Consider the following 20,363-nt stretch of genomic DNA (forward strand, 5'->3'; position numbering starts at 1 on the left):
CATTTTGAAAACTGTTTTCCAAATGAAATGTTGCACAAAAACGAGTTTAAATGACGATTACTGCCTACTTTTTTCAAACTTTCCTGATTGCTATCAAAACAAATAAAACTTCCGGCTTGATTACATCATCATTCGAAAAAGGGCGCGCGCGTCTTTTGACAATGTTGGCAGATGTTGGTCACTTTGATTTCCGCTGTACGTTTTACTTCCGTCCTACGATGTCTCGCACAGGTCTCAGCGAATCTCGTTTACGGCCATTGCTTTGACATATGGACTGATATATTACAGAGCATATTTCAAACACTCATAACTTACTATAGCAGTGACAGAATAGCGATCAAAAATGCATTCCTATATTTAATAAAATTAGATAAATAGAATTTTGATAGGCGGCATGGTGGTGTAGTGGTTAGTGCTGTCGCCTCACAGCAAGAAGGTCCGGGTTCGAGCCCCGTGGCCGGCGAGGGCCTTTCTGTGTGGAGTTTGCATGTTCTCCCCGTGTCTGCGTGGGTTTCCTCCGGGTGCTCCGGTTTCCCCCACAGTCCAAAGATATGCAGGTTAGGTTAACTGGTGACTCTAAATTGACCGTAGGTGTGAATGTGAGTGTGAATGGTTGTCTGTGTCTATGTGTCAGCCCTGTGATGACCTGGCGACTTGTCCAGGGTGTACCCTGCCTTTCGCCCGTAGTCAGCTGGGGTAGGCTCCAGCTTGCCTGCGACCCTGTAGAAGGATAAAGCGGCTACAGATAATGAGATGAGATGAGACAGAGAGTTGAGTTCGGACAGGAAGAGAATGCAAGAAAAGGAGATCAACAGATTGAGACAGAGACAGAGGTGAGTACACAGAGCGAGAGCGAGAGAGAAATAGAAGGAGAGAAAGAGTACAAGAAAGGGAGAGACAAAGAGGTGAGTACAGATAGAGGAAAAGAAGAAGAGGAAAGGAAGATAGATTGCGACAGAGACAGAGAGGTGAGTACAGAGAGAGAGAAACAGAAGGAGAGAGAGTGCAAGAAAAGGAGATAGACTGATCGAGATAGAGAGAGACAGACAGACAGAGATCGAGAGAGAGAGAGCAAGAGAGAGGGGGACAGACAGACAGACAGACAGGCAGAGACCCCAGGCTTTATTGATGATGCTGATGGAATGAAGCAGGTCTGAACACGCTGTGAATCTGAGACCTTTGCTCTGTTTCAGTCAGCTCTAACTAACACACACACACACACACACACACTCCAGTAAATTCACAAATGCCCTACATATGAACATCTATTTACAGTGAGTAGAGACATTCCAGTCAATTTACTCACTGCTCCTTTTACGCTGCTGTGGAAAGCAAGACGTTTAACTGGGAATAAAGAAATCAGTGATTTGGAGCGGCGAGACCCTGCACTGCTCATTAACATCACAGCGCGAACCAGCACCCTGTGGGTTTGAGACGACGCCTGATGAAATGTCCTGATATCAGAGAATGACGGAGGTGAAGTGAAGTCTGTTATTTTCAGGCATCAGGGGGTTTTCTTATTTCTACCCTTCCTACTGACATCTGATTAAACACGGAGGCTTCGTTCAGCTTCCTCATGATCTCATGGAAGATCGTTATATCGAATACATTTCCTGTTTATACACACACACACACACACACACACACACACACACGCGCGCGCACGCGCATTTGTAGTCAACCGTTCTCCAGCTGTTGCAGTGGTTACGTCTTAGAGGCTCATATTGCTCTTCAAATTAAAACGAGTCCAAGCACTGACACCCACGAGCATATAATCCACTTTATCTCTGTAAACAGTATATTTTGTTTATTTAATTCCAGGTTAGTGACAGCAGTAGTGAAGAGAATGTGGGCCTGGCTTAAAGTGTTATTTCTGCTTGTTGTCATGGTTACAAAGTATGAGGGATGTTTATTGAAAGTGAATTTAGTTCTGATTACGTTTTTGACCTAGAGTAGACGAGTCCAGACTCTTTTAATCTCTCTCTCTGTCTCTTTCTTCAACTTTCTCCCTCTTAGGTACTGTCCATCTGTTTGTCCTCTGTTGCTTTCTTTCTATCTCAATTTCTGTCACTGTCTTTCTCTCTCTCTCTCTCTCTCTCTCGTCTGTATCTCCTTTTCTTGCACTCTCTCTCTTCCAGTCTGTATCTCCTTTTCGTGCACTCTCTCTCCTTCTGTTTCTCTCTCCCTGTCTGCATCTCCTTTTCTTGCACGCTCTCTCTCTTTCTCTCTCCCCATCTGTATCTCCTTTTCTTGCACTCTCTTTCCTTGTTTCTCTCTCTCTCCCCATCTGTATCTCCTTTTCTTGCACTCTTTCTTTCCTTATTTCTCTCTCTCTCGCTTTCTCTCTCCCATCTATATCTCCTTGCACTCTCTTTCCTTGTTTCTCTCTCTCTCTTCCCATCTGTATCTCCTTTTCGTGCACTCTCTCTCCTTATTTCTCCCTCTCTCTCCCCGTCTGTATCTCCTTTTCTTGCACTCTCTCTCCTTGTTTCTCTCTCTCTCTCCCTGTCTGTATCTCCTTTTCTTGCACTCTCTCTCCTTGTTTCTCTCTCTCTCTCCCCGTCTGTATCTCCTTTTCTTGCACTCTCTCTCCTTATTTCTCCCTCTCTCTCCCCGTCTGTATCTCCTTTTCTTGCACTCTCTCTCCTTGTTTCTCTCTCTCTCTCCCCGTCTGTATCTCCTTTTCTTGCACTCTCTCTCCTTGTTTCTCTCTCTCTCTCCCTGTCTGTATCTCCTTTTCTTGCACTCTCTCTCCTTGTTTCTCTCTCTCTCTCCCCGTCTATATCTCCTTTTCTTGCACTCTCTCTCCTTGTTTCTCTCTCTCTCTCCCTGTCTGTATCTCCTTTTCTTGCACACTCTCTCTCCGTCTATATCTCCTTTTCCTGCACTCTCTCTCCTTATTTCTCTCTCTCTCCCTGTCTGTATCTCCTTTTCTTGCACTCTTTCTCTCTCCATCAGTATCTCCTTTTCTTGCACTCTCTCTCTCTCTCTCTCTCCTCTCACGTCTGTATCTCCTTTTCGTGCACTCTCTTTCTCTCCTTATTTCTCTCTCTCCTCTCACGTCTGTATCTCCTTTTCGTGCACTCTCTTTCTCTCCTTATTTCTCTCTCTATCTCCCTCTCCCCGTCTGTATCTCCTTTTCTTGCACTCTCTCTCCTTGTTTCTCTCTCTCTCCCTGTCTGTATCTCCTTTTCTTGCACTCTCTCTCCCCGTCTATATCTCCTTTTCGTGCACTCTCTCTCCTTATTTCTCTCTCTCCTCTCACGTCTGTATCTCCTTTTCTTGCACTCTCTCCATCTGTATCTCCTTTTCTTGCACTCTCTTTCCCTCCTTGTTTCTCTCTCTCCCCGTCTGTATCTCCTTTTCTTGCACTCTCTCTCCTTGTTTCTCTTTCTCTCTCCCCGTCTATATCTACTTTTCTTGCACTCTCTCTCCTTGTTTCTCTTTCTCTCTCCCCGTCTATATCTACTTTTCTTGCACTCTCTCTCTCTCTCTCCCTCTCCCCGTCTGTATCTCCTTTTCGTGCACTCTCTCTCCTTGTTTCTCTCTCTCTCTCCCTGTCTATATCTCCTTTTCTTGCACTCTCTCTCCTTGTTTCTCTCTCTCTCTCCCTGTCTATATCTCCTTTTCTTGCACTCTCTCTCCTTGTTTCTCTCTCTCTCTCTCTCTCTCTCTGTCTGTATCTCCTTTTCTTGCACACTCTCTCTCTCTCCCCGTCTATATCTCCTTTTCCTGCACTCTCTCTCCTTATTTCTCTCTCTCTCCCCATCTGTATCTCCTTTTCTTGCACACTCTCTCTCCGTCTATATCTCCTTTTCCTGCACTCTCTCTCCTTATTTCTCTCTCTCTCCCTGTCTGTATCTCCTTTTCTTGCACTCTTTCTCTCTCCATCAGTATCTCCTTTTCTTGCACTCTCTCTCTCTCTCCTCTCACGTCTGTATCTCCTTTTCGTGCACTCTCTTTCTCTCCTTATTTCTCTCTCTCCTCTCACGTCTGTATCTCCTTTTCGTGCACTCTCTTTCTCTCCTTATTTCTCTCTCTATCTCCCTCTCCCCGTCTGTATCTCCTTTTCTTGCACTCTTTCTCTCTCCATCAGTATCTCCTTTTCTTGCACTCTCTCTCTCCTCTCACGTCTGTATCTCCTTTTCGTGCACTCTCTCTCCTTATTTCTCTCTCTCCTCTCACGTCTGTATCTCCTTTTCATGCACTCTCTTTCTCTCCTTATTTCTCTCTCTATCTCCCTCTCCCCGTCTGTATCTCCTTTTCTTGCACTCTCTCTCCTTGTTTCTCTCTCTCTCCCTGTCTGTATCTCCTTTTCTTGCACTCTCTCTCCCCGTCTATATCTCCTTTTCGTGCACTCTCTCTCCTTATTTCTCTCTCTCCTCTCACGTCTGTATCTCCTTTTCTTGCACTCTCTCCATCTGTATCTCCTTTTCTTGCACTCTCTTTCCCTCCTTGTTTCTCTCTCTCCCCGTCTGTATCTCCTTTTCTTGCACTCTCTCTCCTTGTTTCTCTTTCTCTCTCCCCGTCTATATCTACTTTTCTTGCACTCTCTCTCTCTCTCTCCCTCTCCCCGTCTGTATCTCCTTTTCGTGCACTCTCTCTCCTTGTTTCTCTCTCTCTCTCCCTGTCTATATCTCCTTTTCTTGCACTCTCTCTCCTTGTTTCTCTCTCTCTCTCCCTGTCTATATCTCCTTTTCTTGCACTCTCTCTCCTTGTTTCTCTCTCTCTCTCCCTGTCTATATCTCCTTTTCTTGCACTCTCTCTCCTTGTTTCTCTCTCTCTCTCTCTCTCTCTCTCTCTCTCTCTCTGTCTGTATCTCCTTTTCTTGCACACTCTCTCTCCCCGTCTATATCTCCTTTTCCTGCACTCTCTCTCCTTATTTCTCTCTCTCTCCCCATCTGTATCTCCTTTTCTTGCACTCTTTCTCTCTCCATCTGTATCTCCTTTTCTTGCGCTCTCTCTCCTTGTTTCTCTCTCTTCCCATCTGTATCTCCTTTTCTTGCACTCTCTCTCTCTCTCTCATGTCTGTATCTCCTTTTCGTGCACTCTCTCTCCTTGTTTCTCTCTCTCTCTCTCTCTCTCTGTCTGTATCTCCTTTTTGTGCACTCTCTCTCCTTATTTCTCTCTCTCCTCTCACGTCTGTATCTCCTTTTCTTGCACTCTCTCCATCTGTATCTCCTTTCCTTGCACTCTCTTTCCCTCCTTGTTTCTCTCTCTCTCCACGTCTGTATCTCCTTTTCTTGCACTCTTTCTTGCCTTGTTTCTCTTTCTCGCTCTCTCTCCCCGTCTGTATCTCCTTTTCTTGCACTCTCTTTCTCTCCTTGTTTCTCTTTCTCTCTCCCCGTCTATATCTCCTTTTCGTGCACTCTCTCTCCGTCTCCCCGTCTGTATCTCCTTTTCGTGCTCTCTCTCTCTCCCTGTCTATATCTCCTTTTCTTGCACTCTCTCTCCTTGTTTCTCTCTCTCTCTCCCCGTCTGTATCTCCTTTTCTTGCACCCTCTTTTTCTCCTTCTCTCTCTCATTCACGTTTCTCTTCCCACTCGAAATGTAAATTCTGTTACACACACCCACCCACCCACACACACACACACCCACACACACACGGGGCTCAGTTTGTATGTGAATCATACACTCGTGGGGTTAAAAATGTAACAAAAATAATTACTCTTGCAAAACTTAATGTTGTAGCTGCACTTGACGTGTCAGGAGTGTGTGAGATCGCACCCCAGTGTAGGAAAACATGTGTACCTACTGAGCAGGAGGAAGTCTCTCAGGGTAGGACAGCTGCTTATTAGCCACTTCTTCATTGCACACTTCCTGACACACTTACATCCAGTAAAGGAAACACAGAAAGGCTAAGAACGAAAACACACACCCCTCTCTTTGTACAGGCTAAGTCACAGGCTCCAAGAGCATTGTAAGCTCAAGTCAGTGTGTGTCATTCATCCACCTCTCTGAGTGTGAGATGAAACTTTTTTTTTGTGCACAAAATGCTGTGAAAGTGGAACTCCATATTGGATTAGTCTATAGGAGGAGAAATTGTCTGGAGCCAATCAGCCTGAATTGTTCCTTTACTTACTAATTTGCATAAAATTGAGAATCTCAGTTCAGATGATTGGTGGCTCGTTGCTGCTCATCTACACAGGAAATCATTTTTTTCCTCGACCTTTGTTGCTTGTTCCTGTGAACTGTTGTTGTTGTTGTTGTCTTTGTAACAGTGTTGTACCTTTCTCACTCTCCATCTGTCTCCTGCCCCTTTCACCCCAACTGCCTCAACATCTCGCACTATTGCCTTTTGTTTTTGGACTTTAGTCACTATTTTGTCAGTGTTGTTTTTTTGTAGAACTGTAAATGAATAAATAATGATGGACATGGGGTGTCGTGGCTCGGGTGGCTAAGGCGCCATACCATAAATCCGGGGACCCGGGTTCGATTCCGACCCGAGGTCATTTCCCGATCCTTCCCTGTCTCTCTCTCCCACTCATTTCCTGTCCTGTCTCTACACTGTCCTATCAATTAAAGGTGAAAAAAGCCCCCAAAAATCTTTAAAATAAAAAAATAATGATAGACATAACATTGAACAGGGCGGTGGTGTAGTGGTTAGCGCTGTCGCCTCACAGCAAGAAGGTCCGGGTTCGAGCCCCGTGGCTGGCGAGGGCCTTTCTGTGCGAAATTTGCATGTTCTCCCCGTGTCCGCATGGGTTTCCTCCGGGTGCTCCGGTTTCCCCCACAGTCCAAAGACATGCAGGTTAGGTTAACTGGTGACTCTAGATTGACTGTGGGTGTGAATGTGAGTGTGAATGGTTGTCTGTGTCTATGTGTCAGCCCTGTGATGACCTGGCGACTTGTCCAGGGTGTACCCCGCCTTTCGCCCGTAGTCAGCTGGGATAGGCTCCAGCTTGCCTGCGACCCTGTAGAACAGGATAAAGCGGCTAGAGATAATGAGAATGGGATGAGAACATTGAATAAAAAATGTTCTTATTAAAAGGGCATTTCTCTCTCTCTGTTAGTGGTGTAACTAAATACTCGCGCATTATTTGGTTTGAGCATCCGAAATGAATACAGATCAATTAGTCGGCGGAGTATTATTTGTTGTTGTTGTTGTTGTTAGGAGTCTTCCAAATAAGCACGTGCACCAGAATCCTGCAGGATGAACCAAACCAAGCTGTGTGAGGATGAGGTTTTGACTTTAATATGAAACTCAAAGAATAGCTTGCTCATAGCCCATGTTGCCAGGTTTCATGACAATCCCACAAAATCAAAATCCGCACAGAAAGGCATGAAACTATGACGACAAAGGAAACCGTAGACCCAGTGTCCCTCCTTATCTCAGTCTTGTTTTCAGAGAAATAAATTAACATTTTTGCACATTTCTGATTTTCAGTACATGGATGTTATGCGCAGAACCTGGCAACCCTGATCTCTGAACAAATACCAAGTTCATTAACGTTATACGAACAGGAGACGTACTGTTCGGTTTCAACCCAACCGAAGCACTGCCGAAATAAATCATATTGCGTGTTCAGACAGGATATTGAGCCGCTGCTCAGCTGTAAAACTTGTACATTCATTCTGAAGTAAATCCTGTAAAATATTATTAGGTGGTTATTTTTATCAGCTGTTTATGTTGTTATTTTGGGAAAGGCGTTGTTGTTGTTTTGAAGCATAGGTAGTGTTCTTATTCAGTCACATGAAACAGAAGATAGAAAGCTTTCCAGACACTTCAAGAGGACGTCGGGTTCCACAGTTGAATACAGTTCTCATCTCATCTCATCATCTGTAGCCGCTTTATCCTGTTCTACAGGGTCGCAGGCAAGCTGGAGCCTATCCCAGCTGACTACGGGCGAAAGGCGGGGTACACCCTGGACAAGTCGCCAGGTCATCACAGGGCTGACACATAGACACAGACAACCATTCACACTCACATTCACACCTACGCTCAATTTAGAGTCACCAGTTAACCTAACCTGCATGTCTTTGGACTGTGGGGGGAAACCGGAGCACCCGGAGGAAACCCACGCGGACACGGGGAGAACATGCAAACTCCACACAGAAAGGCCCTCGCCGGCCACGGGGCTCGAACCCGGACCTTCTTGCTGTAGCGCTAACCACTCCACCACCGTGCCGCCCCTGAATACAGTTCTGTTCTGCAAATTGCTGTTTATTATAATTTGTAAAGGAAAATGTTTTCAGTTTTGAGAACATAGTGATAGGGTTCAGAAGACACTTTATTTTCAGGAGGTTAATAACCAGTGTAGCTCACGCTAATTTTACACTGGGCCTGCTGTCTATCCGGGCTTGGGTCCGGTGCTGAGTACACACTGCCTTGTACAACCCCAGTGGCTGGGTATTTTACCCAATCTGCATGTCTTTGAACATTAAAACCTCAGGTATAGAGCAGACGCAGCGCTGGTTTCAATCCCACTTTGGATAAAAAGATATATTTTGAGCACTAAAAAGATACTGGCATTGTGTTACACTTCGACTAACTAGCTACTTGTCGGTCTGTCTGTCTATAACTGTCTACATATCTGTCTGTCAGTCTGTGTGTCAGTCTGTCTCTATCTATCTATCTACTGTACCTGTCTGTCTGTAACTGTCTACATATGTCTTTATCTACCAGTCTGTCTGTTTTTATGTACCTGTCTGTAACTATCTATATATCTGTCTGTCTCTGTCTGTATCAGTCTGTCTGTCTGTCTTTAATTATCTATATATCTGTCTGTCTCTATCTACCTGTCTGTCTGTCTGTCTGTCTGTCTGTCTGTCTTTATCTACCTGTCTGTCTGTAACTATCTACATATCTGTCTCTCTGTCTCTATCTATATTGGTCTGTCAGTCCATCTGTCTCTGTCTGTCTGTCTGTCTGTCTGTCTGTCTGTCTGTCTGTCTGTAACTATCTATATATCTGTCTGTCTCTATCTGTATTGGTCTATTGGTCTCTATCTACCTGTCCATCTGTAACTGTCTGTCTCTGTCTGTCTGTCACTTTCTATATACCTGTCTGTCTGTCACTATTGATATATCTTTCTGTATCTATCTGTCTGTCTACCTGTCTCTATCTGTATCGGTCTGTCTGTCTGTCTCTATCTACCTGTCAGTCTGTAATTATCTGTCTCTGTCTGTCACTATCTATATATCTGTCTGTCTGTCTGTCTGTCTGTCTGTCTACCTGTCTGTAACTATCTATATGTCTGTCTGTCTATCTGTCTGTCTCTATCTACCTGTCCATCTGTAACTGTCTGTATCTGTCTGTCTGTCTGTCTCTATCTACCTGCCTGTAACTATTTACATATCTGTCTCTGTCTTTTACCTTTAGAACTCTCTATTACACACACACACACACACACACACACACACACACACACTGTCTTGACTTCTATCTGTCCTTTATTTTGAGTTCTCTCTCTCTGTCTCTCTAATAAAGTGTGTAAAGATGGCATACTGTACCACTGACCTCAGAAGATAAAAGCAGTGCAGATGAGATTCTGCCAATTTTAAGAAGGGGTGTGTGTGTGTGTGTGTGTGTGTGTGTGTGTGTGTGTGTGTGCGCGCGTGCACGTGCTCATAGCATTTACAGTTAGCTTGTGACTTAACTTCCAAATATAGAATTCCTCTAGGCTGCATTAGCAGTTAACCTAATTCTAACCTGGTCTGTCAACACACACACACACACACACACACACAGCCACACAGGTGTTTTCAAGGGAAGTGGTGAGTCCTTAAAAAAAGAATGTGTGGTATGTGTGGTGTGGGTCGTTGTTCTTGTATGTTTCCTGGCTTTGAAAAAACATGTTTACCAGTAGTGATGCAGAGTGTGTGTGTGTGTGTGTGTATGATCTTAGATATCAGCTTAGAGCGAAATAACTGCAGGTTTCAACATGCATCTGAGGATAAATATTCGTTCTCTTCACCACACATATAACTATGAAGATTCAGGATTGTTCTCCACACCGCCCCCTGCTGTCAGCACAGTCTCAGTTCAGCTTACACACCACACCACACACACCACACCACACACACAGCGTTTCAGCTGATAATGATGATCATGATGAAATTAACTGATCATGAAGTGTGTAATTAAAGGGCAGGGGGTGATGTGCTAACCTTCTGCTAACCTTTTCCACTGGTCACAGATACGGTCAGCTGTGTATGGTTTCAGTTGGAAAAAGGCCTCAGGGTTGCAAGCGTGTGACATTGATCTGATTTGGCCTTTTGCAGTAAAGTACATGAGTCTTTATCACAGATTGGAGCCTGCAGGAATTTATTCAGTAGTTTCTCTCTGATCCTTCAGGACGGGGTGATGAATAATGCTGTATTTTACACAGACACGTTTCTTAAACTGTTAATAAACTGACAAGTAGACATGTTAAAAGTCACGATATTGGGTTCATGATTTGATTTTCCCATGATATGTTTGAAAAAAAATTAAATGAAGAAACTTTTATTACCAAAAATGATGTAGCATTGTCTTTTTATTTATATTAATCAACTTAAATATTCAGGGTGGCACGGTGGTGTAGTGGTTAGCGCTGTCGCCTCACAGCAAGAAGGTCCGGGTTCGAGCCCCGTGGCCGGCGAGGGCCTTTCTGTGCGGAGTTTGCATGTTCTCCCCGTGTCCGCGTGGGTTTCCTCCGGGTGCTCCGGTTTCCCCCACAGTCCAAAGACATGCAGGTTAGGTTAACTGGTGACTCTAAATTGAGTGTGAATGGTTGTCTGTGTCTATGTGTCAGCCCTGCGATGACCTGGTGACTTGTCCAGGGTGTACCCCGCCTTTTGCCCGTAGTCAGCTGGGATAGGCTCCAGCTTGCCTGCGGCCCTGTAGAACAGGATAAAGCGGCTAGAGATAATGAGACAGCGAGAACTTAAATATTCATTTTATAAAATAATAAAAAAAAAACTTTTATTTCCTTTTCTTAACCCTCTGGGGTCTGAGGGTTCTTTCTGGCACTAATGATTTTGGCATGCTCCGATGATGTTGTCAGTTTCCACAGATCCTAGCAGTATTTTCAAAATCATATGACTTTTTTGTATTCAGCACAAGTTCAGCTACAATAATATCTATGTAGTTTGTATGTCATGATTGTACTTTAAGAAAAACAGATAAATGAAGATGCTGTAAAAAGCAGTTGGAATGTGTGGGGAAAAAAATACATGACCTTACCCATCGTGTCGAACCATTTTGATCACTTGAGGTGATTCTGTTCAGTCTTAGGAATGGATCAAGCACAAAAACTTAAATTGGCTCCATTGATTTGGACAATTAACTAGCCATCAAAAAATTTATGTCCTATTGTTTTGGGATAAAGGGTTGGCAGTGGGAGGGGGATTCAATAAGAAGAGTAAAAAATTCCATTCCATTCAATCAGAAGAGTGAAAACTCCTCCCACTGCCAACTCTTAATCCCATCAGGTCAAGTGATCAAAACAGTTCCTCACAATGGGTAAGGTCATACGAGCCAGTACAGTAAGTATGGAAGCCCTTATCACAGCCTCCCAACTTCATTAGGCTGGACATATCTGGCGCATGCCTGACATGCAACGACCCAAAGCCGTTTTCTTTGAACGGAGAACTGAGTCAAAGAAAGAGGAGACAAGGACGACAGAAACTGAGGTACAAGGACGTCTTGAAGAGGAACATGAAGAATGCCGGAGTTATCGATCAGACGTGGGAAAGATTAGATTAGATAAAACTTTATTGATCCCTTTGGGAGGGTTCCCTCAGGGAAATTAAGATTCCAGCAGCATCATTACAGATAAACAGAGAAAAGAAACAGAGAAAACTTCTAGATAAATTAAAATAAATTAAGTATTTACATATACAAATATAAAAAGAATAAGATATGGGGAAGAGAGGAAGGGGGGAGAGGGGGAAAAGGGGAGGGGGCAGCAGGAGAGATATTGCACATTATATTGCACATTGTCCGGTATTGCTTATTGTTAGGCTAGGCTACTGCTCCTTCCCGTCCTCTGTCCTCCTGTTACTCCTCCTCCCCCCCAGAGAGGAGTTGTACAGTCTGATGGCGTGAGGGACAAAGGAGTTTTTGAGTCTGTTCGTCCTGCACTTGGGAAGGATCATTCTGTCACTGAACAGGCTCCTCTGGTTGCTGATGACAGTGTGCAGAGGGTGACGGGCATCGTCCATGATGTTCAATAATTTGTCCATAGATCTCTTCTCTGCCACCGTCACCAGAGAGTCCAGCTTCATGCCGACCACAGAGCCAGCCCGCCTGATCAGTTTGTCCAGTCTGGATGTATCCAAGGGATGCCTTGGATAGAGCAACATGGCGAAGCATACAGTAGTTAAAAGCTCAGTGTCTGCAATTGAAGACAAGTGTCAAAGGGAGTATACAAGGGCTCACGAAACCAGACATTCCATAGAAGCTCAACCAGGTCATTCATGCCACCACTGTGGATGACTCTGTCGTTCTGGTGCATCTGCGTTTCTGCGCATCCTAATGCTAGTGATGGACAGCCATTGACAATTTTTGTCACATTAGAGCTGCATTACTTCTGCCTAGCATGAAGTCATGTACATTCCCACTATTGTACATCCATCCATCAATCCATCCATCATTATCTGTAACCGCTTATCCTGTTCGACAGGGTCGCAGGCAAGCTGGAGCCTATCCCAGCTGACTATGGGCAAGAGGCGGGGTACACCCTGGACAAGTTGCCAGGTCATCACAGGGCTGACACATAGACATAGACAAGCGTTCACACTCACATTCACACCTACGGACAATTTGGAGCCACCAATTAACCTAACCTGCATGTCTTTGGACTGTGGGGGAAACCAGAGCACCCAGAGGAAACCCACGTGGACACAGGGAAAGCATGCAAATGCCACACAGAAAGGCCCTTGTCAGCCGCTGGGCTCGAACCCAGGACCTTCTTGGTGTGAGGCAACAGCGCTAACCACTACGCCACCCCACTATTGTACAACCCCGATTTCAAAAAAGTTGGGACAAAGTACAAATTGTAAATAAAAACGGAATGCAATAATTTACAAATCTCAAAAACTGATATTGTATTCACAATAGAACATAGACAACATATCAAATGTCGAAAGTGAGACATTTTGAAATTTCATGCCAAATATTGGCTCATTTGAAATTTCATGACAGCAACACATCTCAAAAAAGTTGGGGCAGGGGCAATAAGAGGCTGGAAAAGTTAAAGGTACAAAAAAGGAACAGCTGGAGGACCAAATTGCAACTCATTAGGTCAATTGGCAATAGGTCATTAACATGACTGGGTATAAAAAGAGCATCTTGGAGTGGCAGCGGCTCTCAGAAGTAAAGATGGGAAGAGGATCACCAATCCCCCTAATTCTGCGCCGACAAATAGTGGAGCAATATCAGAAAGGAGTTCGACAGTGTAAAATTGCAAAGAGTTTGAACATATCATCATCTACAGTGCATAATATCATCAAAAGATTCAGAGAATCTGGAAGAATCTCTGTGCGTAAGGGTCAAGGCCGGAAAACCATACTGGGTGCCCGTGATCTTCAGGCCCTTAGACGGCACTGCGTCACATACAGGCATGCTTCTGTATTGGAAATCACAAAATGGGCTGAGCAATATTTCCAGAGAACATTATCTGTGAACACAATTCACCGTGCCATCCGCCATTGCCAGCTAAAACTCTATAGTTCAAAGAAGAAGCCGTATCTAAACATGATCCAGAAGCACAGACGTCTTCTCTGGGCCAAGGCTCATTTAAAATGGACTGTGGCAAAGTGGAAAACTGTTCTGTGGTCAGACGAATCAAAACTTGAAGTTCTTTATGGAAATCAGGGACGCCGTGTCATTCGGACTAAAGAGGAGAAGGACGACCCAAGTTGTTATCAGCACTCAGTTCAGAAGCCTGCGTCTCTGATGGTATGGGGTTGCATTAGTGCGTGTGGGATGGGCAGCTTACACATCTGGAAAGACACCATCAATGCTGAAAGGTATATCCAGGTTCTAGAGCAACATATGCTCCCATCCAGACGACGTCTCTTTTAGGGAAGACCTTGCATTTTCCAACATGACAATGCCAAACCACATACTGCATCAATTACAGCATCATGGCTGCGTAGAAGAAGGGTCCGGGTACTGAACTGGCCAGCCTGCAGTCCAGATCTTTCACCCATAGAAACATTTGGCGCATCATAAAACGGAAGATATGACAAAAAAGACCTAAGACAGTTGAGCAACTAGAATCCTACATTAGACAAGAATGGGTTAACATTCCTATCCCTAAACTTGAGCAACTTGTCTCCTCAGTCCCCAGACGTTTACAGACTGTTGTTAAGAGAAAAGGGGATGTCTCACAGTGGTAAACAAGGCCTTGTCCCAACTTTTTTGAGATGTGGTGTTGTCATGAAATTTAAAATCACCTAATTTTTCTCTTTAAATGATACATTTTCTCAGTTTAAACATTTGATATGTCATCTATGCTCTATTCTGAATAAAATATGGAATTTTGAAACTTCCACATCATTGCATTCCGTTTTTATTTGCAATTTGTACTTTGTCCCAACTTTTTTGGAATCGGTTTTGGTTGTACATTATTATTATTCCTTCTGCTGTCTAAACAACACAGTTACAGCTAGGAAAAACGAAAAGATTTAATAATCGTGGTCATAATTGTGATTCTGTTTCTTATCAATTTAAATCATCGTAAATTTGTATTATGATTTATCATTGCACAATATATCGTTACATGCCTTCTGACAAGGTTAGAGAACAACCGTTCATTTTATCTCCCGTCACTAAAAGAGAGGTGTGTGTGTGTGTGTGTGTGTAGATGACGTGCTGGCAAGAGACGCAGGCGAGTGTGTGATCTGCCTGGAGGAGCTGCAACAAGGAGACACCATTGCCAGACTGCCGTGCCTCTGCATCTATCACAAAAGGTAAACACAATCATGAAACTACTTTTTTCCCCCCCTCTTCAGTTGTCTGAACTTTATTCCAGATAACGTTCATTCTTTTGTAACGCCACTTCTATCTAGCCAGCGTAGCGCCATATTGTATTGTTCGCTCCTCCTCAGTAGGAAAGAGTCATGATCAGACAGATATTATTATTATTATTACATTAGTGATCCTGATATGGTAGCGGTTTCTTATACCTGAGATTCCGATAAGATTCATACTACAATTCTATATCATATGGAAAATGTGAGAGAATCTATAGATCTATGGATTTCGCAGTTAAATCAGAGTCCTGAGCAGTGATCCTGAGAAGCAGGGGATCTGCAAGAACTGTTTATATAAACGTGATTCAAATTCAGACCCGATTATCCTCGAGTGAGTCCCAGGCATTAGTGTGTGTACCTCTGATACGAGTCGAGTAGGTACACTGCGTGGAGAAACTATTAACCAAGCAAAAATCTCCACGAAGCAGCAGTGCTGTGTTCAGGAACAGACGCTGGTAAAGGGTCAAGAATGATACACACATTGTGCAGTGAAAAAGATCGAAGAATTATAGTCTAGGAGTCTGACTTTACTTTATTATTTTCTCTGATATTCAAATAATATTGGCTGACTTTGAGTGCTATATCAGATATATTCCATTCAGCTAGCATGATATTCAACAAGTCAAAGATGAGTAGCTGAATGGAATATATCTTATATATCTTATATATAACAATAATACTATTATTATTATTATTAGACATACACATTCTCTTCATATCAGCATTCTTGAAAGCCAACGCGAGCTTAACCGCCATCAGTGCAGCAGTGAAGTCACCTTCCAGCCGGTGTACAGTTCATCAGTAGTGTTAGCAAATGCTAATAAAACAGTTAAGCCAGGGCTATCTATCGAGAGCAAGTAGCACAGGCTAACAATCGAGAAACTAAGATTTCTGTCTCCAGACTCTTCTTCCATGCTGCACGCTCACTACAGTATTTTTCACTCAGACTTAAAGGGCAACTGAAGGCAAATTTTTTATCATCAAAATTCTATTTCTCATTTTATTAAATATAGGAATGCATTTTTGATCGCTATTTTGTCACTGCTATAGCAAGTTCTGAGTGTTTGAAATATGCTCTGTAATATATCAGTCCGTATGTCAAAGCAACGGCCGTAAACGAGATTCGCTGAGACCTGTGCGAGACATCGTAGGACGGAAGTAAAACGTACAGCGGAAATCAAAGTCACCAACATCTGCCAACGTTGTCAAAAGACGCGCGTGCCCTCTTTCGAATGCTGATGTAATCAAGCCGGAAGTTTTGTTTGTTTTGATAGCAATCAGGAAAGTTTGAAAAAAGTAGGCAGTAATCGTCATTTAAACTCGTTTTTGTGCAATATATCGTTTGGAAAACAGGTTTCAAAATGGCGGCACTGACACCTGGCTGACACTTCACGTTTAAAAGTCTCGCAAAAGTCTCGTGAAGATCGCGCGGATAAGCGACGCCTGCCGTGGACCAAACGAACTAAATTCAACACGGCTAAAAACCGAATCAGCCGATAAGTATAATATTTAATTGCAATTAGTTGCCAATACGAGTCACGATATAAGGTTACTGAAACCGAAAACGTAATTGAATAACGCGTTAATGAAGAAATAAAGCAAGTTTAAAAATGACTTCAGTTCTCCTTTAAGTATTCACTTCTCTGTGTAATTTACTTAGTTACTTTTAAAATCAACATCAACAACTACACACAACGGCGTGACCTGGCAGCCTGACGCTAATCCCTTACAAAATCCTTTGCCCTGTTGGTTTTTTTGGTGTCTGGCTAAGTTTTGGCTGAGCTCAATTCCCAACTCTAAGAGTAAATAGTTCATCATTGCTTGTAAATGTGTGTGAAGAATCTCAAAAGAAGTTTTGGTAGCCTTTCAGGTGTTCAACGTGTCCTCCTCTTTCCTGGCGGACAAAGAAATGGTTGAGCATAGAGTATTTCAATGATATAAACCCTTGAATGATCATTTGTCATGTATGGTAATATGTTTTCTATGATATCACTTTTTGTTTTTTTATCCCCCGCCACGAAGTGCGCAGGAGAATATAGGAATGGAGTCCGTCCGTACTTCCATCTGTCCGTTTCAATCTGGACAAGTCTTCTCAGAAACTCCATAAGCTGCATCAATGAAACTTTGCGTGCTCCTATTACGATTCATGATCCAAGTTGAGTTTGAAAATCTTTTACAATTAATTATTATTTTCAGATTTATGGCCCTTGATTTTCGTTATTGGACTTTGTACAAGTGGACTCAATCTGGACAAGTTTTCTCAGAAACTACATGAGCTACATCACTGAAACTTTGCGTGCTCATGCTACCGAAAAAACCTGGGTAGCGTTTTATGAAGGTGTCATACCACTTATGACATCATAAGTCAATATTAATGCAATATAAGGGCGTAACTGTTAAGCGGTCTCCATAAAATGCTCGTGGCGGGCGATAGTGATGACCATGTCTTCTTGGAGGGTTTTTTTCTGTTTTTTTTTTTCTTTTTTCATTTTCTTTCTTACTTGCACAAACAAATGCACAATAACGTATTCATATAAAATTTATAACCGTGTTAAAACCCCCAATAAAGAGAAGTTTAAAAAAATGTTTTTTAATGATGGTGCACATGCGCAGCAGAAAACTCTCATTGGATATTCGCGTCAGCTCCGACATGTGACGTCATGTTGTCTTGACAACCATGCAATATTGTAAACCATATTCAACGCGCATTCTCCATTGGGGAGAGTGACGTAATACGCGTAGAATAAGCAATATGCTAACAATATTGCATGCTATTGAACCAAATTAATGAAACCTGCTAGAAGGGAATAGAACACGTTTTTATTCCATCGAAAAAATGTCCTGTATGTATAATAAATCACCAACACACACTCACTCTCTGTGTGTGTGTGTGTGTAGCTGTATAGACACATGGTTTGAGATCAACCGCTCTTGCCCAGAGCATCCTTCTGACTGACCTCCATTCCCTCTTACTACTGCTGAGAAAGGTGAGATTTTTCAGGAACACTCACAGATCAGGACATTCCACATCATTTATACTGATACACAACAAAGACATGTGCGCGTGTATATTTAAACCCAATATATTCATATACTCTCTCTCTCTCTCTCTCTCTCTCTCTCTCTCTCAGGGCACTTTATGGACCTACACCTGGCTATCTGGACACTGATGTAACCAAATAAAACAATCAGTCCTATTTATTCGATCAGATTGGATCAAACCTGCGGCAATGGCGACACGGAAACCAAATATGAGAACAGAACACACGGTCGAGTGTTACTTTCACACGTATCCCACAATCCCCTTTGCCTGCTATACTAGCTAGCAACTGTGCTACGCGCAAACTGCCCCTCATTTTAGTGACCGACGCTGGATCTTTGTCCCCTGGAGTCTCGGGTCTTCAGGGCTCTCCCATGTTTCTCTGACCTACCTGTCCAACAGGAAGATGGCTAAAGGGCTCACAGCTGGAGGAGGGGGCAGGGCCAGATTGGGGGGGGGGGGGGGGGGGAATCAGATGGGTGTGCCAGTTGTGCAATATGTTGATTAGATGGGTGTTGCTTGTGCTTCATGTTGTCCTTATTTGGAAATGGGGTGGGGTTAGGTGTAGAGGCATAGCTGGGTTGGAATTCGTGTGGGTGTGTTCTGTGCGCCAAACCAGGGTGTGTGTGTGTGGGTGTGTGTGTGTGTGTGTAGATTATTTTGCTGCACTATGAAGGGTTCAGTCTGGGGGGGGGGCGGGGTGGCAGCATTGGGAATTGAAATTTCCCTCACTGAGTCACATTGGCCCGTTTACTGATTTTTCATTGACGTTTTCAATTTACAGTGTCACTCCAATTCCCCCGTAAGGGCGTGTGTGTTTGTGTGCGTGTGTGTGTATGTATGTATGTATGTATATGTGTGCTTGTACACATTTAGAAAGCTGCTTAACGTCTGGATTTGGACCCACAGACAGACTGGTGTGAAACTGTTGCGAGATACGATCTTCCTCTTTTTTTTTCTCTTTACAATCCTGTGAGAAAACTCACAAAAAAAAAACAAAAATGAACTCTTGAAGCTCCTGGATGCCTCTGCTGTATAAAGAACATCCGCTGTTAGAAAATGTGAGAATTGTAAGAAAAAAAAAAAATCTGCAAGGGAAATACGATGGACAGAAACAGCCTGAAAAGGACTGAAGGGTAAGGGGTGGGGCTATGCAAACTGACCAATCACAGGCAGTCCTGACCCTGCTGTTGTGATGAGGTGGGTGTTGCTTGTGCTTCATGTTCCCTTCATTGGGAAATAGAGGTGTGGGGTGAGGATGGAAATGATCGCAAAGCGAACTAGAAGGCAGGAAACGCGTAGTTGGTGACCATGGAGCGTCGCTAAGGGACGCTTTCGTTTCCTGCTTTCTTTCCTTTCATGTTTTTTTTTCTTTTGTTTTTTTTATGGTAATACATTTCTGAAGATGTGAATGGACGCCTGTTTTTAGGATGTACAAACTTAATTGTCTGATGACCTTGATGTGCAGTCTGTGGGCTGAGTAATACTGATAATGATATATCTAATTAAAAAAAATGAAATAATGGACTTTACATTTGTTTCTTTCTCTGAGTGCATCGCAGTATTACATTTACATTAATGGCATTTAGCAGGCAGTCTTATCCAGAGCGACGTACAACATACCCAGAGCCGTAGAGGGTTAAGGCCCGGTCCTACAATACTGACAACTATAACTACAACTAGTATAACGATAACTAAAATTTTTCGGTCCCCTGCAGTTTGTGCGCTTGGTGATCACACCAGACCGATAACGATCCCTATAGCCCAGGCCTGGGTTTATCCATATCGGTGAGATTGCTTCTGGAGCCATTTTTCCAGGCCCTGGACCTGATCCGATAAAACGTCTGACCAATCAGCTAATTGTTTACATGTGATGTTGTCTGAGCACGTGCTATTTTTCCCCCAGGGATCTTTGTACATCCATGTTGCATCATCAAGTCACGAAATACAGATTCACGGAAAATAAGAAATATAATACAAAGCACAGATCTTTGATTCATGGATATGTGATATTTTCCATGAAATATCAATAGTAAATTAATAAAATAAACATAAATGCAGGTAAGATATTTTAATTATGAACTTAGGTAGTCCAAACATTTAACTGTTTTAGACTTGTTAATTTTTTTATCCGTGATGCATCATCCGTATGAAATCCGTAACGAATCAGTAATATACTGAAATGTCCGTGACCAATCCGTAAATTATTAGCATCAGTATTAAAATCCGTAACCACTCTGTATTTTGTATCCTTTTTTATTACATTTCCGTAATCCATGACCTATCCGTATTTTATCAACCACCGGAGTGTGTACATGGGTTGTTTTGAAGTCCAGGCTGTACAGTATGACTCGGAATA

At 43.1% G+C, this 20,363-nt stretch overlaps 1 protein-coding gene across 2 annotated transcripts in view; it reads left to right on the top strand.

Moving 5' to 3' along the window:
- znrf1 (zinc and ring finger 1) overlaps positions 1–19,536 on the top strand; it is a 114,068-nt gene extending 94,532 nt beyond the window's left edge. Inside the window, exons 3-5 of one of the 2 annotated variants that reach the window (XM_060928227.1) lie at positions 14,796–14,901; positions 17,863–17,951; positions 18,096–19,536. In XM_060928227.1, coding sequence (XP_060784210.1) covers positions 14,796–14,901; positions 17,863–17,920 — 164 coding nt within the window. In that variant the 3' untranslated portion in view covers positions 17,921–17,951; positions 18,096–19,536. Of the gene's footprint in view, positions 1–14,795; positions 14,902–16,986; positions 17,952–18,095 lie in introns of those variants that run through there. The other variant, XM_060928226.1, reaches the window with a different exon arrangement.
- The last annotated feature ends 827 nt before the right edge of the window (positions 19,537–20,363 follow it).

Source organism: Neoarius graeffei, chromosome 8 (genome assembly GCF_027579695.1).
Source record: "Neoarius graeffei isolate fNeoGra1 chromosome 8, fNeoGra1.pri, whole genome shotgun sequence".
NCBI lineage: Eukaryota > Metazoa > Chordata > Actinopteri > Siluriformes > Ariidae > Neoarius > Neoarius graeffei.